This window comes from Mustela erminea, chromosome 9 (assembly GCF_009829155.1).
Source record: "Mustela erminea isolate mMusErm1 chromosome 9, mMusErm1.Pri, whole genome shotgun sequence".
Taxonomy (NCBI): Eukaryota; Metazoa; Chordata; class Mammalia; order Carnivora; family Mustelidae; genus Mustela; species Mustela erminea.
In genome coordinates, this window is record NC_045622.1 from 96,382,288 (window position 1) to 96,409,331 (window position 27,044).

General features: G+C 42.7%; 2 protein-coding genes across 2 annotated transcripts in view; both read right to left on the reverse strand.

Annotated features, from left to right (window-relative positions):
• CKAP5 (cytoskeleton associated protein 5) overlaps positions 1 to 16,082 on the reverse strand; it is a 106,406-nt gene extending 90,324 nt beyond the window's left edge. The window contains exon 1 of the mRNA XM_032360499.1: positions 15,994 to 16,082. The gene's annotated coding sequence lies outside the window, so the exon portion shown is untranslated. The remainder of the gene's footprint in view (positions 1 to 15,993) is intronic.
• Positions 16,083 to 21,980: 5,898 nt separating this feature from the next.
• Positions 21,981 to 27,044, reverse strand: part of LRP4 (LDL receptor related protein 4) — a 51,595-nt gene continuing 46,531 nt past the window's right edge. Inside the window, exon 38 of the mRNA XM_032356889.1 lies at positions 21,981 to 25,616. Coding sequence (XP_032212780.1) covers positions 25,284 to 25,616 — 333 coding nt within the window. The 3' untranslated portion in view covers positions 21,981 to 25,283. The remainder of the gene's footprint in view (positions 25,617 to 27,044) is intronic.

Below are 27,044 nucleotides of genomic sequence, written 5' to 3' on the forward strand. Positions count from 1 at the left end.
GAAGGATGGTTATCAGGGGCTGGGGAAGGGGGAAAGAGAATGTACAGACTCAGACCTGCAAGATGAAAAAAGGTCTGGAGATCTGTTTCACAACAACGTGAAAGTACTTAATTTTATTTATTTTTTTTTAAGATTTTATTTATTTATTTGACACAGAGAGATTATAAGTAGGCAGAGAGGCAGGCAGAGAGAGAGAGGAGGAAACAGGCTCCCTGCTAAGCAGGGAGCCTGACTTGGGACTTGATCCCAGGACCCTGAGATCATGACCTGAGCCGAAGGCAGCGGCTTAACCCACTGAGCCACCCAGGCGCCCAGTACTTAATTTTAAATGTACTTAATCAGGGGGTGCCTGAGTGGCTCAGTTGGTTAGGTGACTGCCTTCAGCTCAGGTCATGATCCTGGAGTCTGGGGATCAAGTTCCACATTGGGTTCCCAGCTCCATGGGGAGTCTGCTTCTCCCTCTGACCTTCTCCCCTCTCATGCTCTCTCTCAATATCTCTCAAATAAATAAATAAAATTAATAAAATAAAATGTACTTAATTAAAAATGGTAAGTTTTGTGTGTTGTATATTTTTACAACTTTAAAAAAGTGAGACATTGTTCCATTCAACTAAGTGCTCTGTAGCTATTTAAAAAAAGATGAAGACTAAAGTAAATATTTAAATATTACTGGAAGAAATACTAAGTTTTAAAAAGAAAATCAGAAGACAGTATATGAAGCCTAATTTTTATGTTTAGTAAAACCATATAGGGGGATGTACACACTGGTACTCAGCAGATATCTACCCCCAAAGGGACTAGATTTTTTTTTTTTAAGATTTTATTTATTTATATATTTGTCACAGAGAGAGAGTGAGGGCACAAGGAGGCAGAAGCAGAGAGAGAAGCAGACTCCCTGCAGAGCAAGGAGCCTGATGCGGGACTCCATCCCAGGACCCTGGGATCATGACCTGAGCCGAAGGCAGAGGCTTAACCCACTGAGCCACCCAGGCGTGCCAAAGGGACTAGATTTTAATCTCTAGAGCCTATAAATGTCACTTTATTTGGAAAAAGCGTTTTTGTAGATGTGATTAAATTAAGGATCTTGGGGCGCCTGTGTGGCTCAGTGGGTTAAAGCCTCTGCCTTCGGCTCAGGTCATGATCTCAGGGTCCTGGGATGGAGCCCCGCATCGGGCCCTCTGCTTGGCAGGGAGCCTGCTTCTTCCCTCTCTCTCTGCCTGCCTCTCTGCCTACTTGTGATCTCTCTATCAAATAAATAAATAAAATATTTTTAAAAAATAAATTAAGGATCTTGAGGTGGGGAGATTATCCTGGGTTATCTGAATGGGCCCTAAACACAATCACATATATCCTTCTAACAGGGAAAGAGGGAAATTTAATACACACAGAGAAGGCCACATAAAGGCAGAAAAGAGCAAAATCAGAAGAGGCTGAAGCGATGTGATACAAACTAAGGAATGCCAACAGCCACCAGAAGAGGCAAGGAAGGAATTCTCCCTGTGACCCTCTGGACAACCATGGCCCTGCCTTGGTTTTAGCCCCCATTAGACTGACCTAAATTGTGTCAGACTTCTGGCTTCCAGAAGAGAGCAAATTTCTGTTGTTTAAAGCCACCAAATTTGTGGTAATTTGTTACAGAAGCCATAGAAAATGAATATAACTTTGTAAACATTTGAAATAACATAAAATTTCCTGGAAGGATCCACAGAAAATATTTCTAAGTAGTATGTCTAAGGAGCTGGCTAAAGAACTTTGACTTTTTCACTTTACTACCTAGTCATTCTTTTTTATTCCCTTTTAAGATTTATTTATTTATTTAAGAGAAAGCGAGTGAGGGTGGGGGTCAGAGCAGTGGGTAGGGAGAAGGACAGCTGACTCCATGCTGAGTGTGGGGCTTGACCCTACAACCCCAAGATCATGACCTGAGCCAAACCCAGGAGTTGGACACTTAAACAACTTAGTCCCCAGGAGCCTTCTCAGCCATTCCTTTTTAAAACAAAAAACACAACAAGCTTCAATGCTTTTGAAAGCTCTAAAGCTTTAAAATTCCAGCTTGGAGTCCTGAAGCTGGTTCTTTTTATACTCATCCCATAAGCTAAGCCTCACTTCTCCCTCTAAACATTTTTTGGCCACCATATCGCCTCTGAAAGAAGGAACTGAATCTTATTTATTACTCCAGCATCTAGCAGAGTGCTTCGAACTCTAACATAATTCCTAAGATAGCACCATTTCATCAAACCATAGAAGTCTTAAATATATAATAAATGTGTTCCTTGAGTTATTTATAAATAAAATTTTGTATGTTGAATGTGTATTTCAAGTATGTCAGAAAAATATGATATATTTAATGGAATTCTGAAGTAAGCCATTTTCCAAAGTGAGAAATCACTCAGCAATAGATTCTGAAATTTTAAAGAGTTTTGTCACTGTTTTCTTGTTACCCATTTTTTATTATAAAATCCATTGAGAGAGGGTAATTTTAATTTCAGAGTCTTTGACTTTGGCAAAGCCATGGCAGTAGAACAGTTGTTTGCAATAAGTCTGATTGTAGAGAGCTCCAATCAAGATTAAATACAATCGGGGTGCCTGGGTGGCTCAGTGGGTTGGACCTCTGCCTTCAGCTTGGGTCATGATCCCAGAGTCCTGGGATCGAGCCCTGAGTCAGGCTCTCTGCTCAGCAGGGAGCCTGCTTCCCCCTCTCTCTCTGCCTGCCTCTCTGCCTACTTGTGATCTCTGTCTGTCAAGTAGATAAATAAAATCTTTAAAAAAAAAAAAAGATTAAATACAATCTACACCAGTCGTGTTGGGCTCTGGAGATAGATCTGAGCTCTAAAACTTGCTTTGTCACATACTAGCTGAGCCTCGATTTCATCATCTGTCCTAAAAGTACAATCTTCATGTGGTTCCCTATTTAATACACACTGCTGGAGCAGTCCCAGTGTGCCAGGCACTATTTTAGGCACTTCACATGTATGGACTCATTTACGTTCTTATAACTCTGAACTTGGTGATATTATCATCTCCATTTTACAGACAAGGAAACTGAGGCACAGAGATTAAGCAACTTGCCTAAGGTAATTCAATTAAATGTAAAAATTAAATGAGATTTTGCCTTATACATGTTAAGAATCCCAATATCCACATTACCCCCCTTCCCCAAAAGTACACTGGCTTGTCGAATCATGTGAGGTTACTCAGTTAGGCACCCAGCTACATGCTGAGTATGGGTTGTACAGTATAGTAGCCCAGGGGCCAGCTACTGTGAGTGTGTAACAGAGGCACCTAATCTAGACTCAGGGGCCAGGGAAGGTCTCCCAGAGAAACTGATACAGGCATACCTCACTTTATTCCAGATACTGTGGTTTTTACAAATTGAAGATTTGTAGCAACCCTGGACCAAGCAAGTCTATGGGCACCAATTCCCCAATAGCATTTACTCACTTTGTCCGTGTCACATTTTGGACATTCTACAGTGCTTCAGTTTTTTTTTCATTATTATTGTATTTGTTATGGTGACCCATGATCACTAATCTTTTTTCTTTTTTTGGTTGGTGATTTTTTTTTTTTTAAGATTTTATTTATTTATTTGACAGAGAGAGATCACAGGTAGGAAGAGAGGCAGGCAGAGAGAGAGAGGAGGAAGCAGGCTCCCCGCTGAGCAGAGAGCCCGATGTGGGACTCGATCCCAGGACCCTGAGATCATGACCCGAGCTGAAGGCAGCGGCTTAACCCACTGAGCCACCCTGGCGCCCCATTGGTTGGTGATTTTTGATGCACTTTTGTAATTGTTTTGGGGCACCATGAACCATATCCATACTAGACAGCAAACTTAATCGATAAAGGTTGTTGGGTTCTGACTGCCCCACCAACTGCCCTTTCAAGCCTCCCTATTCTCTCTCTCTCCTCATGCCTCCCTATTCTGAGACTCAACAATACTCAAGTTAGACCAATTAACAACCCTACAATGACCTCTAAATGTTTAAGTGAAATAAAGACTTGCATGTTTCTCACTTTAATATTTTACTTATTTATTTCTTAAGTAGGCTCTATGCCCAGTGTGGGGCTCAAACTCACAACCCTGAGATCAAGAGCTGCATGCTCTACTGACTGAGCCAGCCAGGTGTCCCATGTTTCTTACTTTAAATCAAAAGCTAGAAATGATTAAGCTTAGTGTCCAAAGCCAAGATAAGCCAAAAGCTAGACCTCTTACACCAGTTAGCCAAGTTGTGAGTGCAACGGAAAAATTCTTGGAAAAAATTAAAAATGCTACTCTAGTGAATGCAGCAATGGTAAGAAAGGGAAGAGCCTTACTGCTGATACAGAGAAAGTTTTAGTTGTTTGGAGAGAAGATCAAACCAGCTGCAACATTCTCTTAAGCCAAAGCCTAATTGAGAGCCAGGCCCTGAGTCTCTTCAATTAATTCTATGAAGGAGAGAGGTAAAGCTGCAGCAAAGTCTGAAGGTAGGAGGCTGGTTCTTGAGGCTTAAGGAGAGTAATCTTCCCTAACATCAAAGTGCAGAGCGAAGCAGCAAGTGCTGATAAAGAAACTGCAGCAAGTTATCCACAAGATCTAGCTAAGGTTCCAATGAAGGGGGCCTCACTAAACAATCGATTTCCAATAAGAATGAAGCCTTCCTTCTATGGCTTTCATAGTTAGAGAGGAGAACTCAATGCCTGGATTCAAAGGACAGGCTGACTCTACCGTTAGGGGCTAATGTAGTGGGTGACTTTAACTTAAAGTCGATGTATATTTACCATTCTGAAACTACTAGGGCCACTAAGAATTGTGCTAAATCTACTCTGCCTGTGCTTTACAAACCAAACAGCAAAGCCTGGATGATAGCACTTCTGTTTCTAACAGTTTAATGAATAGTTTAAGCCCACCGTTGAGACCTACTACTCAGGGGGAAAAAAAAAGATTCATTTCAAAATATTACTGCCCAGGGGCGCCTGCGTGGCTCAGTCAGTTAAGCATCTGCCCTTGGCTCTGGTCATGATCCCAGGGTCCTGGGATTGAGCCCCACATCCGGCTCTCTGCTCAGCGGGGGCCCTGATTCTCTCCCTCTGCTTACTTATGCTCTCTCTCTCTCTCTCTCTCTCAGATAAATAAATAAAATCTTCAAAATATTACTGCTCACTGACCATGCACCTAGCCACCCAAGAGCTCTGATGGAAATGTACAAGATTAATGTTGTTTTCATGCCTGTGAACACAATATCCATTCTGCAGCCCACAGACCAAGGAGTAACTCTGACTTTTTAAATATTACTTATAAACTACATTCCATAAGACTGTTAACTGCCATAGAGACTCCTCTGATGGACATGGTCAAAGTAAACTGAAAACCATCTGGAAAGGATTCACCACTCTAAATGCCATTAAGAATATTCATGATTCATGGGAAGAGAGCAAAATTATCAACACTAACAGGAGTTTGGAAGAAGGTGATTTCAGCTCTTGTGGAGGACTCTGAAGGGTCTAGACTTCAGTGGAGGAAGTAACTGCAGATGTAATAGAAACAGCAAGAGAACTAGAATCTGAAGTGGAGCCTGAAGATGTGACTGAAATGATGTAATCTCATGATAAAATTTTAATGGATGAGGAGTTATTTCTTATGGATGAGCAAAGAAAGTGGTTTCTTGAGATAGAATCTACTCTTGGGGGGCACCTGGGTGGCTCAGTGGGTTAAAACCTCTGCCTTCAGCTCAGGTCATGATCCCGGGGTCCTGGGATCGAGCCCCTCATTGGGCTCTCTGCTCAGCGGGGAGCCTGTTTCCTCCTCTCTCTCTGCCTGCCTCTCTGCCTGCTTGTGATCTCTGTCAAATAAATAAATAAAATCTAAAAAAAAAAAAAAAAAAAGAATCTACTCTTGGTGAAGATGCTGTGAAGACTACTGAAATGACAACACAGGATTTGAAATATCATGTAGCTAAAGCAGCAGCATGGGGGGGCACCTGGGTGGCTCAGTCAATTAAGCATCTGCCTTCAGCTCAGGTCACGATCTCAGGGTCCTGGGACAGAGTTATGTATCAGGCTCCTTGCTCAGCGTGCAGCCTGCTTCTCCCTCTGCCTGCCACTCCCTCTGCTTGAGCTCTCTCTCACAAACAAACAAACAAACAAATAAATAAATCTTAAAAAAAAAAAAAAAAAGGCAGCATCAGGGTTTGAGAGGCTGACTCCAATTTTGAAAGAAGTTCTACCGTGGGTAAATGCTATCAAACTGCATCACATATTACAGAGAAATTGTGATAGGAAGAGTCCAACAATGCCGCAAACTTCACTGGTGTCTTATATTAACAAACTGCTACAGCTACTTCCACCTTCAGCAACCATCAGCCTGATCAGCTAGCAGCCATCAACACCAAGGCAAGACCTTCTATCACCAGAAGGATTACATACACTGAAATGTATATATATATGATTTTTATTTATTTGTTTGACAGAGACAGAGCACAAGCAGGAGGAGTGGCAGAGGGAAAAGGAGACATGTCTCCCCTCTGAGCAGAGAACCCAACACAGGGCTCCATCCTAGGACCCTGGGATCATGACCTGAGCTGAAGGCAGATGCTCAACTAAGCCACACAGGTGTCCCCCAACAATATTCTTTAATTAAGGTATGCACATTGTTTTCTTAGACATAACATTACTGCACATTTAACAGAGTACAGTGTCCTGTAAACATAATTTTTACATACACTAGGAAACAAAAAAAAATTATTTGACTCACTTTATTGTGATATTTGCTTTATTCAGTGGTCTGGAACTGAACCTGCAGTATCTCTAAGGTATGCCCGTAATTAAGGCTGAGAACTAAAGGAAATTAATAGGGATTAGCCAGGCAAAGGCATAATGAGTGAGGAAAATAGAGAATGTTACAGGCTTGTGTGTCAAAGCCCCCCAAAGCTAAGCAAATTAAAGAACAGGATCGTAACTCAAGGGGCCAAACGGGCTGAAAAGGGCCACATTATACAAACTCAGTGACTTCATGCAAGAAAGGAGCACTACTGATTACCTGGCAACTGCCAAATGCTCAAGAATGGTACCTGCCATTATTATGTTGTTATAAGCACCATGCCAGTAATTCAGGGTTTTTAGATTCAGTTCCAACTTTAACCCGTCTTCTAGTCCAAGGAAGGCCTAAGTTAGCACAGAGCTCTTAGGACCAAGAAAGACAGGTCTCCTCTGGTTTAAAACCAACTGCCTCTTTGGAAATACAGATAATCTATTCCTTTGTATCCTATAGAAAGCAGATTTACTATTAATTAAAAAGTAAATGCCGTGGGACGCCTGGGTGGCTCAGTTGGTTAAGCAGCTGCCTTCGGCTCAGGTCATGATCCCAGGATCCTGGGATCGAGTCCCACATCGGGCTCCTTGCTCGGCAGGGAGCCTGCTTCTCCCTCTGCCTCTGCCTGCCTCTTTGTCTGCCTGTGCTCGCTCTCTCTCCCTCTGCCTCTGGCAAATAAATAAATAAAGTCTTTAAAAAAAAAAAAGTAAATGCCGTTTTGTAAAACTCAAAGGGACTGTTTATATTTTGTCTGGAGGAGTCTCCCATACTAAACATTGCTCAAAACAAGCAAGTAGTCCTCAGAAGCGTAAAAAGTGGCTTTATTTACTGCGTGGAGATTTCTGATATGATATTTGGTCTTTACTCCCAAATGAAGCACTCATACTAGTTCTAGACCAGGAGGCTTTCATGAGGTTTTGTTTGTTTGTTTAAAGATTTTATTTTTAAGTAATCTCCATACCCAACATGGGGCTCAAACTCACAATCCCATGATCAAGAGCATAGGCTCTACCAACTGAGCCAATCAGGCACCCCTCATGAAACTTTTTTTTAAAAAAGAATAATTTATTTATTTTTGAGAGAGAGAGTGGGGACATGAGTGGGAGGGGAGGAGCAGAGGAAGAGGGAGAATCCCAAGCAGACCTCCCTCTGAGCACAGAGCCCAGTGTGGGGCTCAATCTCAGGAATAACATGGAGGACATTGGGAGATGGAGAAAACAAGTGAGTTGGGAGAAATTGGAGACAGAGACAAACCATGAGAGACTGTGGACTCTGAGAAACAAACTGAGGGTTTTGGAGGGGAGGGGGGTGGAGGGTTGGGCAAGCCTGGTGGTGGGTATTAAGGAGGGCAGGTATTGCATGGAGCACTGGGTGTGGTGCATAAACAATGAATTCTGGAACACTAGAAAGAAAGAAAATAAAATGAAAAAAATAATAATCATTTATTTATTGGGGGGGCACCAGTGGGAGGGGAGGGGCAGGGGAAGAGGGAGAGAGAATCCCAAGCAGACTCCCCGCTGAGTACAGAGCCCAGTGTGGGGCTCAATCTCAGGACCCTGAGACTACATTGTGAGCCAAAACCAAGAGTCGGGTGCTTAACTGACAGCGCCACCCAGGCGCCCCACATGAGGCTTTTTTTAAAATGTACATTTAAAAGAAAAAAGACCAAAAGAAAAATGTGGAATAATAGTACTAAAAAAATTTCTTAAAATCTACAAATGAGAGACTTCATACTACAAGTGGATAAAGATATAAAATGATTATTTTTAAAAAATCACTGTGAATTTAAAAAAAAAACTGATTAGGGAATAAGATGTTCTAGACAGCCAAAGTGGCCAAACAGGAGAGGTCGATCCTTGGAACAACAATTTTATGCAATTTTTTCCCCCGTATAAATCTAAGAAAATATCTAACCCTCCCAGTCTTCTTAAACAAAGTATACTAATAATCATTTAAACTTTTCAGGATAATCTACTATGACCACAGAGGTATGAGGGACTCTTGCACCAAATCTAAATGCTTCCAATATGGCTTTTTTGAATTTTAATGTTTTACATATAGCTTTTCTTCCTTCCTTTTGATCAAGCTAACATTTTTAGTTAGCTTCTAACAGTGCTGCTTTTTTAAGTTTTAGCTCTTGATTTAAAGAACCAAGCAAGCTGAAACTGTCTAAAAGAGAAAAGGATCTACTTGAGGGAAGCCAATAAAATCTGTGATACCTACTTAGGCTGCTGAAAAACCTTTTTTGGTTTATTTCCTGGTAGTTGACTTTCTGATACATAAAATGCTACTTTAAGTCTTATGACTGAAGAATGAAAAGACAAAAACAACACATTAAACAAAAGCATCCACATTAAACAAATGAATTTCATTTCAAGAAATTCTTGAAACTACACAATTTTTTTTCTCATCTTCCCAGGATCTAAAAGTCACTTTAATTAATAACAAATCTCTAAAAAATATAATTAAGAGATCAAAGAAGCAAAAATCATGTTTGAAGAGAGAAGGTCAAGAGACATGAGGTCACCATGGCTTATCTGACACCCTATCTATGCCAAAAATATATGAACTATTCCAGCTGAGTCAGAATTTATGCTTTGAATGCATCTAAACAAAGATCACATTCCAGGTCAAACTACTGCTATTACCAGGTCATGGAAAACAATGCTTTCTGTGGCACTTAAAAAGTGTTAATTGGGGGAAAAAGATCTCAGTAAAAAGCAAGTTACACGGGCGCCTGGGTGGCTCAGTGGGTTAGGCCGCTGCCTTCGGCTCAGGTCATGATCTCAGGGTCCTGGGATCGAGTCCCGCATCAGGCTCTTTGCTCAGCAGGAAGCCTGCTTCCTCCTCTCTCTCTGCCTGCCTCTCTGCCTACTTGTAATCTCTCTCTGTCAAATAAATAAATAAATCTTTAAAAAAAAAAAAAAAAAGCAAGTTACAAAGAAGATATCTGTTTGGGACCTAAGCTTCCTCTGAAAGCTGGAGAGAACTGTATGTGTTCACATTTAGTTTAATATACAGACAGAAAAAAAAATAATTTAAAAAAAAGTACAGACAGAAAGATACAGAAACAATTGTATGTATATGCATATACATGGTTTAGCATACATATTAGCATACAAATTAACTTAGCTCTGTCCACTGAGGGCCTAGAAATAATGATACCCCCCAGCAATGAGCCCCCAAATCTTGGTTTCTATAAATCACTGTCCAGTAGGAGGAACCACGGCTCCTTGGAGAAATGGCTGATTCTAGGGTTGGGCCAGGGAAAATATAAGATGTGTCTGGGGCACCTTATGGTACTAGAAAGTAAAGAAATGCTAAAAAAGAAAAAAAAAGGATGGAGACATGTCAAAGGGACACAGGAGTCAACATGAAAGATCTCCCAATGGTCAAAGCTGGAACAATTCAGCAAAAAAATAAGTAACCCAGAATCAAAATTATAACTAATAATACAAAATAGATACACTGATATTGGTAAATGGTTGAATAAAAAAAATTAATGGGAGAAGAGACAATTCTTCCTTCCAAAATTCCAAATAATAAATGTGGATACTCTTAAGTGGTACTTAAGCCCTCCATCCACTTTGAGGGTGGACTAGACTTAGGTGATTTGCTTCCAAAGAATCAGTATAGAAAAGGAAAAATAGTAACCTCACATATTAACATGGTAAACACTACCTTAACCAAGTGATCAAGATCAACATCATCAGTGATATCATGCTTAAGTCACATATCCCCTGATACAAAATGACAGTATTGTGGCATTCTTTCCAAAAACATATAACTCTTGTCTAATAATGAAAAAAAAAAATCAGATAAACTCAAAAGGAGGGACATAACAACTGCACAAGGAATGGTAGGTACCTAAGCACTGTACTCTGTGGATAAAGTTGTTTCCCATGAGAGTATGGGTTACCGTTCTGATGCTGCTATACATGTATACTGGAACTGAACAATTAAGTAAATGGATGGTGGGAGCCAGGTTTCTACTGCTGATGTGTAAATTCACAGATTAGCAAGGGGAGAAGGCTAGAATAGCCTATGTGGTAATGGACTGGAACTAGAGGTATCAGTATGAACTCATGTTTAACTTAACATAGTTATACAGATGATTACACCCAGAAATATTTACAGACAGGTTATACATAAGCGTTAGTATAAAACTAACTCTTCGCTCGGTTAGCTGAGAGGGCTTAAAAGAAAGCAGCAGTGAGGGTGCCTGGGTGGCTCAACCGGTTAAGTATCTGCCTTCGGCTCGGGTCAGGATCCCAGAGTCCCAGGATTGGAGTCCCAGGATCAAATCCTGCACTAGGCTTCCCGCTCAGTGGGAATTCTGCTTCTCCCTCTGCCCTTCACCCAGCATGTGGTCTCTCCCACTCCTCTCTCTCTCTCAAATAAATAAATAAAATCTTAAAAAAAGAAAAAAGAAAAGAAAGCAGCAATGAGAATACTTAGTATCCAAATCTTGGTTTCTGATACCGTTCTCCAATAAAAGGAAGCAGAGATCCTTGGAGAAATAGCTGATTTTAGCACCCTGACAAGAAATACACGAGATGAGCCTGGAGCATCTTGTAGTGCCAGAAAGTAAAGGAGTGTTAAAAAATAATTATATTAAACACACACACACACACACACACACTCTGATGTCAGTATGTTAAAGGGGCACAGGAACCAACTGAAAGAGCTCCCAATGGACAAAGCTGGAACAATCTTGAGCAATAAAATAAATACTGGAATATAACTCAAAGTATAAAATAGATATCCTTCATACCATACTGATATAAGTAGACACTTGACTAAATTAACACACGAGTAAAGAGACAAATTTCCATGCAGGAGAATTCCAAGTAAGTTATGTAGATACTCTACCCCAAAGAATAGGGAGCATAACTCTTCATTCCTTAAATGTAGGCAACACAGTTACTTTTTTTCCAAAGAGGACAGTATGGAATGGGGGGGGGGAGGGCGGAATTAACTTTATAAAGGAACAACCTGACAAACAATACTTCAGCCAAGTGATCAAAGTCAGTATCAACAATCATAAATCATGTCGATAGTACGCATCCTCAATATGAGATGATGAAAATGATTGGTACCTTCTTTCTGCCATCATCCTCCCTAAAAACCATAACCCCAGTGTAATCATGAGAAAAATATATGATAAATTCCAATAGTGGGGCACCCTAAAATATACTTGACCAATACTCCTAAAAACTTCCATAGAAAGTTTTTTAAATTAAAAAAATAATGATAACAGGGCCACCTGCGTGGCTCAGTGGGTTAAAGCCTCTGCCTTCGGCTCAGGTCATGATCCCAGAGTTCTAGGATCCAGCCCCGCATCGGGCTCTCTGCTTAGGGGGAGCCTGCTTCCCCCTACCCCCTCTGCCTCCCTTCTCTGCCTACTTGTGATCTCTGTCTCTGTCAAATAAATAAATAAAATCTTTAAAAATAATAATAATAATAACAACAGAGGCACCTGGGTGGCTTAGCTGGTTAAGCATCCAGCTCTTGGATTTCTGCTCAGCTCTTGATTACCAGATCCAGCCCTGTGGCAGGCCCCAGCACACTCCGAGGGAGCCTGCTCAGGATTCTTTCTCTGCCCCCACCACTCTGATGTGAGCTTACACATTTGCCGTCTCTTTTTCTCTCAAATAAATAAATAAATAAATAATGATGGCGAGGGGCATGGGCACACACCTGGCTAGCTCAGTCGGTAGAGCATTCATCTCATGGTTGTGAGTTTGAGCCTCACGTTGGGCATGGTGTCTATTTAAAAAATAAAATAAAATCTTGTTTTTTTTTTTTTTTAAAGATGTTAATTATTTATTTGACAGAGAAAGAACACAAATAGGCAGAGAGAGAGAGGAAGCAGGCTCCCCGCTGAGCAGAGAGCCCAATGTGGGCCCCAATTTTAGGACCCTGAGACCATGACCTGAGCCGAAGTCAGAGGCTCAACCCATTGAGTCACGCAGGTGCCCCCCCAAAATAAAATAAAATCTTAAAAACTAAATAACAACAACAACAACAAAGGCAGGAGTGGGGAAGCCAAATCTACCTTGCCTCCCAGTTGACACAAAGGTACCATTTTTCCAGTTTTCTTAGTTGAAGACTTCCCAAATTAGTCTGTTGAGATATGGCTCAAATCCAAAGACACAGTAACACAGCCAGCTTTATTTTATATACTTACTGTCTTTATCACTTTATCACACAGAAAAGACTATGACAGTTTTGACCAATTTTGTTCAACAAATATTTTTTGACTACCTTTTTTGTTCCAAGCATTGTTTGAGCATTGAGATAACCTCAAAGGTAGAAGAAAGAAAAAAAAAATCTGTGCTCTGCTTTCTTTTACTGTGAGGAAATCAGACAATACACAACCAAACAATAAATGACCTATCAGATAGTGATAAATGCTATGAAATGAATAAAAAAGTAAAGTGAGGCACACAAGTGCCCAAGAAAGCTATTCTAATTGGAAGCATAGAAAATGCCTCTTTAAGGAGATGACATTTGAGTTGAGACCTGAGCAGAGCTGGTATACAAAGAGAACAGCAAATGTAAAGGCCCAAAAGAGCAAGTTTAACATGCCCAAGGTATCTAATGTAAACAGGGCAACCACCTGTATAGGAATGAGATAAAGTGAAACATAAAAGTCATTTAAGGATCTCAAACCACTCCAACATTGCTCACCAGGAATCCATCAATGGTAATTAGATCAAGATCTCAATTTTATGCTACCACACAATCTCCCTCAAAGTCACAGCTGTCCATTAAATAATGTGTTTTGAACCGCCCCATCTTCCCTCTAAAAACTACCATGCCTCTCATTCTTATTTTCTCTTGGCTCTGCTAAAAGTATTAAGAAAAAAGGGAAGGGGAGTATTCTACCGAGAAAAAAAGTCCTGAATTCTCCATAACAGATCTCATTACTTCATATAGTACAACCACAGGTTAAAAGCAAAGACCCTGGAGACAGACTAACTTGGATTCAAATTCAGATTCTATTAGTTGTAAGGATCTTGAATAAATGGCATATCCTTTTGAAGACTCAGTTTCCTCATCTGTAAAAAGCTGTGAGGATTAAGAGATAAAATGTGGTGGCCAGTGACTCTTCAATAAATGTTAGCTACTGCTAATAAAAGTATCTGAGTATTTATTTTGTTCAAGGACCAGAGCTCGGCCAGAGGGATTACAGAAAATACAATTTGCTACAGCAAATTGTTTGAGAGATAAAACTGTCAAACTCCCTTAGGTCAGGAGCTTTGTCTTTTTCTGGTTCACTGGTGTATTCCCAGAATCTGGAACAGTGTTTAACACACAGTGGGCATCAATCTCAGCATGTGTTGAAGGAATGAATGAGACGCCATTAAGTCAAAGAAGCTTAAGAAAGTCTGGCTTTACTTCAAAACAAATAAAGTTTCATTCCACATCAAGATTTTAAACAATATCTTAAGGCCTTGTTGAAGATGTTTTTATTATTTCTAATTGCCTCCCCAAAATCTAGAACAGTATTCATAATATTAAGGTACTCAAATTTATTGCAGTTGAAAAACTGCTACAGGATGCCTGGGTGGCTCAGTCGGTCAAGTGTCTGCCTTTGGCTCAGTCATCATCTCAGGGTCTTGGGATCAAGCCCCACATAAGACTTCCTGCTGCACAGCAAGGAGACTGTTTCTCCCTCTCCCGCTGTCCCTACCCTTGGCTCACACTCGCTCTTTCTCTCTGAAATAAATAATAAAATCTTCTTTTAATTAAAAAAAGAAAAAAGAAAAAGCTCTGCTGCTAAAATTGAGTTGTCAGTTGTAGGCTATACTATTGTTCATAATTCAAAGCTGATGATCAAAACATTGAAAGTAATAAAGTATAAGGTATACTGATTGTTATGGAATACTTCGCTTGCCAGTGCTCCAATGAAGAGACTTAGAAAACTTGTGTAAAATTTTTTCCTCACGGTTGACCAACTAAGTTTAATTTATGCTAGTAAAATAGATTTCACCTCCATATCATTAAATTTTATAAAAAACAATATTACAGTCTGTCCAGTCCCTTAAGAAAAGCCCAAATCTTTTAGACTTCTTAAAAATTTCAAAAGACTGTTAGCTTAATATATCGGCTCTTTAGGTCAAAGAAGGACTTTTCAGGGTGATGAAAATGGAGAAAGAAGGAGTTCACCTCTCTAAAAATGAGTTTTCAATTACTATAATTATGCATAAAATAAGACAGGCAGCATTTCTGGGCCAAGATTTGATGCCTTCGTTCCCTGTGAGAATTAGAGCCAAGCATAAATTTGGGGCAAGTTCTGCAAAAACCACTTTACCCTCTATTGATGCTGAATGAAAAACTCATTGTTAGGATTCATCAACAGAATATATTTTCTAACACACAGCAGCCACTCTGGCAACATCGCTTTCACCATTTTCTATCCCAGGAACAAAACAGGATGCATTTAAATCCTGCCTGGCAGTTACCACGATTGAAGGGTAGCTATCTCAACAGCCTAAGAGTGGTAAGAGCTAAAAAGTAAAAATCTGGTATACCGAACCGTAAAGTACCAGGGCCTGCTCAAGTTAACCTACACTGGTGGCTATTGTATAGGTACGCCAAACCTTCAGAGCTGGAAAGATACCTGAACTCTACTGACACCTTTTGAGAAAGAAAGCCAGGCGTGAGGGCGGAGCGGTATGATCGGAATTATTAAAACCGCAGCAAGCCGGCAGGGACACAGGTGCGCGGGCAGGCCCCGGTACCGCAGTCCTTGTCACGCTTCGAGACGACCGGGCCCGTCACAAGCACGACAGCCCTCCTAGGTTCTTATTCACTCATTCATTCATTTGACAATTACGCGAGTGCACCGCAGCAGGGCCGGCTCGCAGGGCCCCCGCCCCAGCCCCGGAACACCCACAGCCGCCCGGCGCGGCCCTGCGCCGCCAGCATTCCCCCGACGCGGCCGCCCGCACCCCGCCGCGGCGCGCTGGGGTCACCCGGATTCCGGCCTCGGCCGCACACGAGCGCCCACGCCCCCCGCCCTCCCAGCCGCGCGTCCCCCGGCCTCCGCCCCGCTTAGCCGCCTCAGACTCGCCGGGTTCGTGCGGCGAGGGAGGGGCGCGTCCACGGAGGCCCCCCGCCCGGGGTTCAAGGCCCTCCGGCGCGCGCGACGCCTGGACCCGAGGGCCTCGGTGGGTGGGTCGGACCCACCGGCCACTCACCTCCGCCGGGTCAGAACCGAGGGGCCTGCTCTAAGCCGTTTGAAACCGCTTGGGCCGCCGCACACCCCGCAGTGTCCTCGTTGTTTATTGGTTCTCGACGGACCGCCCATCGCCCGTTTATTGGTCCATTTGAAAGGACTGTGGGCACGCGCCGCCTGCGGCTTTAAAGGGGCCGCGCGCAGCCGTGCTTCCTTCGGACCCAGAGCTACCTGCTCCGTTGGGGATAGGGTCGCTGGAGCAAATGCTGCCGACGACACTCCCCTCCCCCTCTCCCCCAAAGAAGGGCGAAAGATGTGTAGAGCTGTGCATCCTCGGCGACCAGCATGTTTCCTTTATTTAATTTTGGCTATTCAAGCTACTGTCAACACTTGGCAAATTTTTTTAAAAAGTCATTTCATTCACCAAATATTGATTGTGCAGCTAAGTGCGTGAGGGAAACGAGAGGCAGCTGGGATGTCGTGGAAGGAGCAGTGAATGGAGCCAGGATGCTGGATTCTGGTCTTGGACCCCCTCTAAGTGCACTCTCCTCAGTAGATCATTTGTAGCTTAGTTTCCACAAAACAGGGTAACAATGTTTCTCTTACAAGCTTAATGTGAGGGTTTAATATAACTAATTTAATGCTGAGGAAAAGCCTTAATATTCCTGTTATTTATAGAAACGACAGGCTTGCTTAATATGATTTCTAAGTCTTGTTTAGCTCTAAAAATAAAATCTTTTTAAAAAGGGGCGGGGCGGGGGGGGAGGTCGTGTGGCGCCTGGCTGACTCAGTCAACAGAGTTTACACCTCTTGATCTCAGGGTTATATGTTCCAACCCCCCCTTGGGTGTAGCGATTATTTAAAAATAAAATCTTAAAAAAGAAAAGCCTTATTTAGCTCTAAATTCTATGTTTCTATGAATAAGATCATGTCCTTTCAAGGAATGTATAAACTACAGTGGTCAGAGGAAAACATACAGTCTAATCTGTACGTTCTAATTTTCAAAGTAGCAAGAGAACTAGGTAAAAGAAAAACTGTAGATGCTTAGCAAACAAGAAATTTGCTAAGGGAGGGTCTGTGAAAGGGATGGAATTGTAATCTGGGATTTCAACCATGTATAATTACCAACAGACTAAAAGATGGTGAGGGGATGGATAAAAATAGTAAAACGATTATTTTTTAATCTATCAAATTAGCAAAGATAAAAAGTTTGACAACTGTTAGTTGGCCAACATTTTTTGAGAAACAGACATTCAAACTCACTGTTGGTAAGATTGTAATTGGTACACATTTTCAGGATGATTTACCAGTTATTAAAATGTAAAGTGTGGGACACCTAGTTGGCTTAGAAGAGCATACAACTCTTAATCTCTGAGCTGTGAGTTTGAGCCCCACATTGGGTATAGTGATTACTTAAAAATAAAATCTTTTAATAAATGTGTATGATTTCTGGCCCAATAATGCCACTGTTAGGAATTTGTCCTACAGATCTATGCAATTATATAAAGAAAATTATCCAAAGATATTCACTGCAGCAATTCTTAAGATATGGAAAAAAACCCCAAACCTTAGAAATCACATGTCCAGGGGCACCTGGGTGGCTCAGCGGTTATAGCCTCTGGCTTCGGCTCACGTCATGATCTCAGGGTCCTGGGATCAAGCCCCGCATGGGGCTCCCTGCTCGGCAAGGAGCCTGCTCCCCCTACCGCCCCCACCCGCCGCCCGCCTCTCTGCCTACTTGTGATCTTTGTCTGTCAAATTTAAAAAAAAAAAAAATCTTTAAAAGAAATCACATGTCCATTCACAGGTAACTTGTTACATAATTACAGTATATCCACTCAATAGAACACTACAGAACTGTTAAAGAGAATGTGGTTAATCTGCTGGGGTAGAAAAAGTGTGCAAATTTTATTTTACTAAAAAAAAGGCAAGTTGCAAAAAAGCATATATGGAATAACTTTATTGTATATGGTTATAAATGCATATGCATTTGTGTGCATGCCTGAAAATGGTTAAAACATTCCTGGAATTTCAAGAAATTAATAATTATTTAAGAAATTATTTAAGGGGAGTGTGTAGAGAGGGAAATGAATTTTTTGCCATTGACATGTTAATTTTTTTTAATAGTAGCAGGGAGAGTGTCTAGTAGTGAGAAAAGTAGGAGCAAGGGCACAGAAGCAAGATAGTACATTATATGTAGGGAATTTAACATATGAGTTTGATTTTAGATTTTAGGCACATGTTGGGAAGTAGTGGGATACAAAATTGCCAGAGAAAGAACATTCCAGGAGGGTCTTGAATACCAAGGTAAGGAATTTGTACTTTAAGTAGGTGATGGAGAGCTATGAAAGGTTTCTGAACCAGAGAGCAGCAAAATCAGAATTGCACTTTAGGAAAACTGATCAGCGTGATTATCTAAAATGGGTTAGAGTTGGAAGCCCAGTTAGGAGTCTGCTATGAGGTGATAGCAGTGGAAATGCTGAGAACAGATTCAATAAAGTGTGAAGGATTTGGCAACCAACTTGTTGCAAAGGTGAGGGGGGGCCCATTTAGGGAGGTGAGCCAAAGAGCATGCCAGGCTTTGAGCCTAGGTATTGGGAGACAGTGATTGCCCAGATGGAAGTAGAAAGTATGGAGAAGACATTCTTAAGAGGAAGACAAGAAATTTAGTTTTAGCCCTGTTTACTTTTAGGTACCAATGAGACCGCTAAGTAGATATAGAAAATTCAGGATGAGAACTGGAGAAAAGATTAGGATTCAAGTGATACAGGTGTAGAAAAGATGGAATTGTAGCAATGGATGAGACCACAGAGTGGGGGAGTGGAAAGTGAAAAGATAGGTCATGAGGAAAAATCCATAGGTTAGGGGAAACCAAGCAGAGCAAAAAGGTCACAGTAACCTTTGAGAAATGGGTTAGGAACATACAGAAATAGTTTTCTTTAATCATTGGTCATTGGCATGTTTACTTTATTTAAATATGGGAAATAAATTGAAAATTACATTTATAAAGAGAGCATGATGATAAAGTGGAATTTGTTCAATAAAGGATGTATGGAGTCTGGATCCTGGAGAGCTTTAGAATGAGATGGCAAATCCCTTTTGTCTTATATGGTTTATGTGTAGCCCTATTGAAAGGTGGACACTGGATGTCTGATTCCGTTCATGTAGTTGTTCATTCACTCAACAAATATTTATTGAGCACCTAATATGTGCAGGGACTGTTCTAGGCACTTGGGATAACCAGTGCATGAAATAGACACACACAAACACACACATACACAAACCCCTCTCTTATGGTACTCACATTATAGTGAAAAAGCATAGATGCTCAACACATTAATAAATTATATAGTATGTTATTAGACAATATGTGCAGTGGGAAAAAAACAAAAAAATAAAACACAGTAAAAAGGACAGGGAAGTAGAGTTAGAAAAACATTAATTTTATAAAGCACGATCAGAATAGTTTTCACTAAGGAGGTTACCTTTAAGCAAAGACTTGAAGACAAAGGAATTAGCCATGAGTTTCTTTCTCTACAGGAAGGAAGTGCCAACTAGGGGGAACAGATTTGCAAAGACCCTAAGTTGGGACCATGCCTCTCAGGTTAGAGAGAAACAGGGACCAATATACCTGAAGCGGAGTAGTTGGCAGTAGGAAGATAGAAGGAGATGAGGTCTGAAAGATAATGTAGGGCGGGGAGTGGCAGATCCTATAGGGTCTTGTCTTGGAAATCTAACATAATACCTTGCTCCATAGTAGGTGTTCAATAAATGTTTGGCCAGTCATCTTTTGTAATCCAGGGTAATCACCAAGTATCTGCTACGTGATACCTGCTTACTTTAGCCCAGGGGCCTCCTAGTAGTTCTTTATAAGGAAGGTATTCAGAGGAAAGTGAAACCTTTGTAGGCATTAGAGATCAAGGTGAACACTGTGTTATTGCAACCAGAAGCAGTAAACAAATGCCAGCATTGGAGCTATTGAATAACTGTGCTGAGCATTTCTGAAAAGCCTGCCAGGGTGGAGACAGTGCTCATCCCATCATAATCACAAACTGCATTCTGGGAGAGAAACAGGGCACCTGGATTCATATTTGCAGCCTAAGAGGAGCAGTTTCAGTGATCCATTCCCTTTCCACTTTCAGTGTGTGTACCTCGTGCATTATTCCCTGTGAAATAGCAGTGGTGACATTAACATGGGTCTCAAGTGGCTGTGACTTTTTGTGTCTTGACTGGCCTTGAAGCCTCTCCCAGACTGCACTGTTTGCATTGAATAGGTTATTGAATGAAGGAATGAACAACCCTTTCCTCAAAGCCCATTTTCCCACAACCCCCCAAAGGCAGGCTGTCCAGGAACTCTGACCATGGGGCTCCACCAAAGAGGAAGGAGGCAGAGGGAGAGATAGGGACCTCATTAGCAGGCTGTCAACAAGCTCTTAGGGGCTGGAGGGAAAACCACCAAGAAGGACAAGATAAGTGAGAGTTCTTGGCTCTTTGTGTCTTGTAAAATGGCATTGGCAGATTGCATAGCTTGGGGCTAACTCCAGCCTTGGGTTTAAATTCAGACCCTTAATTAGGCTGTCTGTATCTGTTTTAACATCCTGTTAAGGAGTCCAAAATTGTGAGCTGGAGCCTTGAGTGGAAATAAAACTCTGTTCCCTATGCTGAGCTCTGCTTAGCCTCTGCCAGCTGCTTAATGGGAGAATGATCTAGAGAGAAAATAAATGGGCACTAAGTGAGGGAATGTTACAAAACAAAGGCTGCCTGAAACACCCCCAGACACACATCCCGTTAAGCGGATCAGTTGAGTCACCGTCATGTATGAAGAGAAGACATACTTTCAGACTGTTTCTTAGCCCTGGAAAGGGCTCACCTACATTTTTCATTATGTCCACAAGTAGAAATAACTGAAGTTTACTCTATGTTCTTGAAGGTCAGTGCTTTACACTTAGAACCTTGTGCATCCTCAGCTCTTTAGAAGCTTTTTCTAAGTTCCTCTGCAGCATTTTGTTTTCTGTAGGTCTAGGTTTGGTGAAAGCTTCAGTTCATGCCTTGGAGACCTCTCTATATCTTTTAATCTTAGGTTCCGCCATTCGTTCATGCAATACACAAAGAGGGGCAGAGACTATATTTGGAATATACCTTGCAAAAATATGTCTAGTTTGTTATAATTTGGCCAACTGTCTCTCTACTCATCAGGTTTTATAGCCAGAGAACCAGACAAGGAATTCTCAACTCTTGTTTCATCCACAAGAGTTCTCAGAAGAGGGACGCCTGGGTGGCTCAGTTGGTTGGACCACTGCCTTCGGCTCAGGTCATGATCCTGGAGTCCTGGGATCGGGTCCCGCATCGGGCTCCCAGCTCCATGCGGAGTCTGCTTCTCCCTCTGACCTTCTCCTTGCTCATGCTCTCTCTCACTGTCTCTCTCTCAAATAAATAAATAAAATCTTAAAAAAAAAAAAAAAGAGTTCTCAGAAGAACATAAAAACAATGACCTTAGTAATCATCTGCTTCAACCTTTTCATTTTACTGATCAGGAAAGTAAAAGCCAGAGCATGTTCATTACCTGAAAACAGGGTGCTAAGTCCTTGACACTGTTGCTAAAGTTTCATCTGCCTCACCCCACCTCCAGATTTCTTATGAAGACCTGGGCCACTGGGCCCAGCGTCCTTTTCCTCTCCCATTTGCTAACTCTAAAGTGACAGGACGGTCGCAGGTTAGGTAGATCTCTAAGTCTCAGGCAGTGTTGAATCCCTGATTCCACTGGCGCTTGGGATCGCAAGGTGTCAAAATGCATTCACCAAACTTTGTCCTTCCAGAAACATCTCCCAGTCTTTTGAGCAAATGGTGTGTGCTCAATGCATTCATTTTTCTTCTCATTTGAAAATTTCTACCTGAGTTCCTAGCTCTGGTGGCCACGGCTCATGGTCTGGCCTGTCACCCTGAGCCTTTGGGAGGGGGTACTTTCTACAAGTACATAGGCTTATGCTTTAGGCTGGATTTCATTGCTTTAAATGTCCTCCTTTTTCCTCTCTGGTGTGAATTAAAAAAAAAAAAAAATCATGGTGTAAGGGGATGGCTGTCCTTGAGCTGTAACACTTGTTTCTGTTCTAGCACACCTACCCCTCACCAAGTTGGAAGAATTACGCACTGTAAATTACCCTCAGAATTGTTATTTAAATACGAGAAGCTTCAGTCTTTCTTTCTTTGTTGGGGGGTGTAGAGTAGGGATGTAAGCTGTTGCTCAAGTCTAAACTCTGTGGGTCAGGCTTGGGCAGGGCTTGGCCCTCAGCAAGAGATGAAGGAATGAAAGGAAGCACTATTCCATAAAAGGCTTGAGGTTCAGAAAATCAACTATGGAGACTTGGCATACAATTCCACATCTGGCACCGAGACTTCCATGATTCCCAGTTGTCACTGAAGAGGTGTCATGTCCAGAAAACCAGAGAATGGATCCCTAGCTCCCTGCCCTAGCCTTGAGAGGCAGTGTATAAATTATGAGAAGGCAGCTTTTTAAAAATAAAAGGAAAAAAATTAAAAACTAAATAAAAGGAATCAATGTTGATTTGATCCATTGTCAGAGTAATTATGAAACTTGACTAAGATAAAAAAAAGCTAGTAGCAGATCTGGGCCTGTGATGAACCTTCTTTGTACCCAGTCCTTTTCCTACTACATCAGTCTTGCCAGTGATTATCACGGCAAGGCAAAGTCAAGTTCTGGGACAAAGAGGTCCTCATAGACTTAGAACAGAGATAGAAGATACATGGTATATAAACCATGACACTTCTTTCCAGTGCCTGAAGGAGATGTCACTAAAAATCATGACACCTTCCCTGTTGAATCTCAACAGGACCTTGGGCAACCACTATCAATCAATCAATCAGAATTGGCACTCAACTGTCATCTACTATCACTGTTCTAGAGGAAGTAAGGATTTCAGAAGCCAATGAACTCTGGTCTTGACCTCTCTTCTCAAGATGAGTTGAACCTCCAGCCAGGAACCTCACACCTTTTATGGCTCCTCACTGTTCTCACATCCCTGAGTGACTTATAGGTGATGTCGCAAGAAGATTTTCGAAAGCATGGGTCTGCCAGACAGAGCGGGTGCAGTGATTAGTCATGACTCCAAGCCAGGCACGGTGATTAAGAAAAGCTAAATTTATATTAAATTATCATAAAGTCCTAAAATACTGAACATAGTGGTTAAATAACTCCAGAAAGTCCAATCTCTCCAGTGAGTAACGTTAAAACCATTACACATGAGTGCGGGAGAATTACTTCCATTAGTTTAGGACAGAGAAGTTTTGCTTTTTACATAGTGAATCAGTGCTCAAATAGATATTTCTTCAAATATGTCTTTTCTACATTCTGAACAGCCCAAGTGCAATAAGATCCTTCCCCTTTTCCAATCAAGAAAATGCCACTTTCCTACTTTCTCCCCATCCTTAATCATGAATCTGAGAACCCAAAGTGCTCCTTTTTTTACCGTCCTGTCAAGTGTGAAATATCTCCCTTTCCTCCCATGAGTGGCACCTCGCCTTTCCCACTGTGTGTGTGTACTGGCAAAGCCTTGCTGGCCTGGCCGGGTTGTTGTGTGTGGGCCCAGACCTGCGCTGGCTATTACCAGTAGGGCTCAAGACTTGGCACCTGTCTCTAGCAGCCTCAGAACTGACCAGAAAAGCCTTGCTCTTCTCCATTTTCATTCACATGTGGCAGCTGATTTCTCAATACCAATAACCACAGATGATGTTTCCAATTGGGAAGCTTCCTCGAGAAGCCCTCCCCTCTCTTCTCAACCCGTCATCCTCTCCTGTTGCTTCCAGTTCCTGGGTGGAAGGGTCTGGATCTGCCCTAGGCTGAGAGGGCTTCATTGGTTGTTCTCCCTTTCTACTCTTTGCCCCCTACTTTGTGTTTTGATGTAACCCTCTCCTTACCACCACAAGGCTAAGTCAGAAAAAGCAAATTAGGGAGTTGGGGGGGAAAGGAAGGGGTCTATAGAAGGTCTGGGGCAGACAAAATATCTCCAATCCGCTGATCCTAGCAGGAGACACGCACTCTTTGTGTGAACGAGCACAAGCCAAGTGATGGCATCACAGCCTGGAAAGCCCATCACGTAGCGGGGAAGAGAGTTGGAATGGGAACGTCACCACCCCTAGAGCCACAGGTTCTCTGTCCACTAACTTAGATCCCTGAGCACTTGAGAGAGAACACAGGAGCTTCAACCTCATGGATATTTCCCTTGAGGCCCTGTGTGCTCCAAGTCTAAAACCCAATCTCTCTTCCTGTTTATGAAAACTCTTGGCCCTTCTATGGAAGGTGTTTCAGGATCTCTATGCTTAGAATCCCAGAGAATGAGTGGGGAGAGAGTGGCAGGACATTAAGGTTCAGGTGATATGCTACTTTTGGTCTAAGCAGCGCTGGTTGGACCTTGCAGAAACTCAGCGCTTGGGGCCCCACATTACTTAAACCCCTGCTCACAACCTGGTTAGTTAGAGTCAAAGACATAAGGATACTGGCCAGTGGTGGTACCAGCGGGGGAATTCATATTAGCCAGCCGCCATGCAATAAAGACCCTGTCATCGGAAGGTAGAAGCTTCCAGACACTCTAGCAGGAGGAAGAACAGCTTGAGTCACACCCAGATTTTACCAATACTGGCAGCTGAAAAAACAAAAAACGAAAAACAAAAAACAAAAAAACCAGTAGCTCTTAGGGCATGAATAATATCCATTGCCAGCAATGGACAGGAGATGCAGCCCAACCACCCCTAAAAGCTTTCTCATATTACCAATGCACTTGAGGCTGGAGGCTTCCGAGACACCCGGACCAGCGGGGCTTATTCCTCCTTCCTCTCTCTTTCCTTCATCTCTCTCTTTACCCTTGACCCCTGCCCCAGCCCCTGATGGGCAAGTTCTCTCAGGGAAGCAGCCAGGCTGGCTCTGCTGGGGGAGAGTGAAGTGTTGGGTCATCAGTTCTCGTGGGGCAGGGTACCAGGGAAAGGGGAGGTGGAGCTCTGTACTGATGAGGAATCATTACCGCGCCTGGTTTCAGGCGCTCAGGATGGAGTGTGCAAGAGGTGAGGTTCGTGGTAAAATCCAGGTCTAAATTTTCGGGACGCACCGTCATTTCTTCCGCACAGGTAGTTACGAACTCGGGTGGAAACAGCTCCCGGTTGAGGGCTCGGGAGCAGTTACGGGGTGGGAGGTGGAGGAGAAGGACGAGCACATAGGAAGGGGGCCTGTTGTGTAAGTGAGCACAAGGACCGGAAGTCCATAGAGGAGAAGGAACGGGGAGGGAGAGGAGGGACCATGGGCCTTTAGACCTGGCTCTCTGAGGAGAGCTTGCGTTCATGTTTCCAGCCTGTGTCTGGCAGAGAGCCCCGTCTTTCCGGAGTGGCCGCAGTATGGACGCTGCTACACTCTGATTGCTCTTCCTGCAACAGCTGCTCCGTCTCCGTGTCATCCAGGGAGCCAGAGCTGGCCTGGATAGACACTGTGTCTGTCTTCATGCACACGTGATCCCGCAGAAGGCCCCCCCGGGAGCTGCGCAGTTGCTTGAGGTCGTCCCACTCGGCATCGTCCCCAGACAGAAGGCAGATTCCCTCTACTATCTTGATCTTCTCCTTGGTGTAGTTATGGTCAGGCCCGCCCTAGGGTGGAGAGTGGGGACACAGGGTCACAGTTAGCTCTCTGGAGAGGATCTCCTGGTGAACCGGAAACGGAAGTGGGTGGGGTGAGAGGAGGTGGGAGGAGTACAAAGATCCCACAAGCAAATGGGGAGACTTGGTCAGAGCAAAGAGATGAGTCAGCCTAAAAGAAGAATGGCTGCTAGGACGATTATTACCATTCTCAGACAGGGAAGAGGGAGAACCACAGGCTTCCGGTCCTGCATCATCCACTCACTGGCTACGTCACCTTGGGCAAATTACTTAGCATCTCTAAACTCAGTCTCCACATTCGCAGTGTGGGGAGAATAACAATACCCACACCTCATAACCAATCGCTGTGAGGGGTCAGTGAGGAGACACATGGAATGCAGTTAGTAAGTGCCTGATGCACAAGACACACGAAATCCTGTTAGTTGTAGTATCGTTATTGTGGCTTATTCGTGGGACATCATGCTGATACGTGTGGCCAAAAGCAAGTGATAAAGGCAGTTCAGTGTGCACTTATTCAGGATTTTAAACTACTTCTGCACTCTTCTATTCTCGATTCTCTTCTTTCTAATTTTGTTAAGGAGAAAACTTGTGGGAGGTCAGACAGGAGGGATCCAGAAAATCTTGTTATTTGGGTTCTGAGTGTCAATCCTTTGGGGTCCTGTAACCAATCACCTTTTTGGGGAAGCCACTCTGGTTCTGCTCCTACGAGTCTTGGGCCATTCCTGAGCAACCTGGGATTGTTTCAAGGACAGCCTTAAGTTCTACTCAGGCTTCTCCCTTGATGGATTTCTCAAAGGGTAGGCTTACTCCTGGTTTCTGGGGGATACCAACTGACATGCCACTGGTACCAGGAGAAAACGGGCCATGCCATAGTTTCTGTCCTGGGACGGCATTCTGGCCAAGAGTTCTGCAAGTGCTCCTCTGTTTTAGTAACAACTCAACTCGACAGATGTCTAACTGAGCCCCTATAGTTTTTCTTTTTTTTTTTTAAAGATTTTATTTTTGAGTCATTTCTATATCCAGCGTGGGGCTTGAACTCACAACCCTGAGATCAAGAGTGACACGCTCTCCTGATTGAGCTCCTACATTAAAAAGGAGACTTTGAGGACGGCCCTCTAGGAGTGGTAGCTCCGTCCACAGAGCAGAGACAGACAGACAGCACACAAGCACACCGCATCACAGCCTAGGAGCTGAAATTAGCATCAGATTACACCGAGCCATGCAGTGTCTTCATTGCAGAGACAAGCTGGGTAGGTTAGGAGAGATGGGGGACATGGCACTGGTGATCGGGGTAGGGGGAAGGGAACACTCTTTCCTCTCCAAACACATGGCAACAGGTACCTGAAATCAGGAGGAAATCAGAAGAGAAAGGGTGAAAGACTGTCAGAGGGATGAAAGAGCTGCTGAGGAAAAGCATAC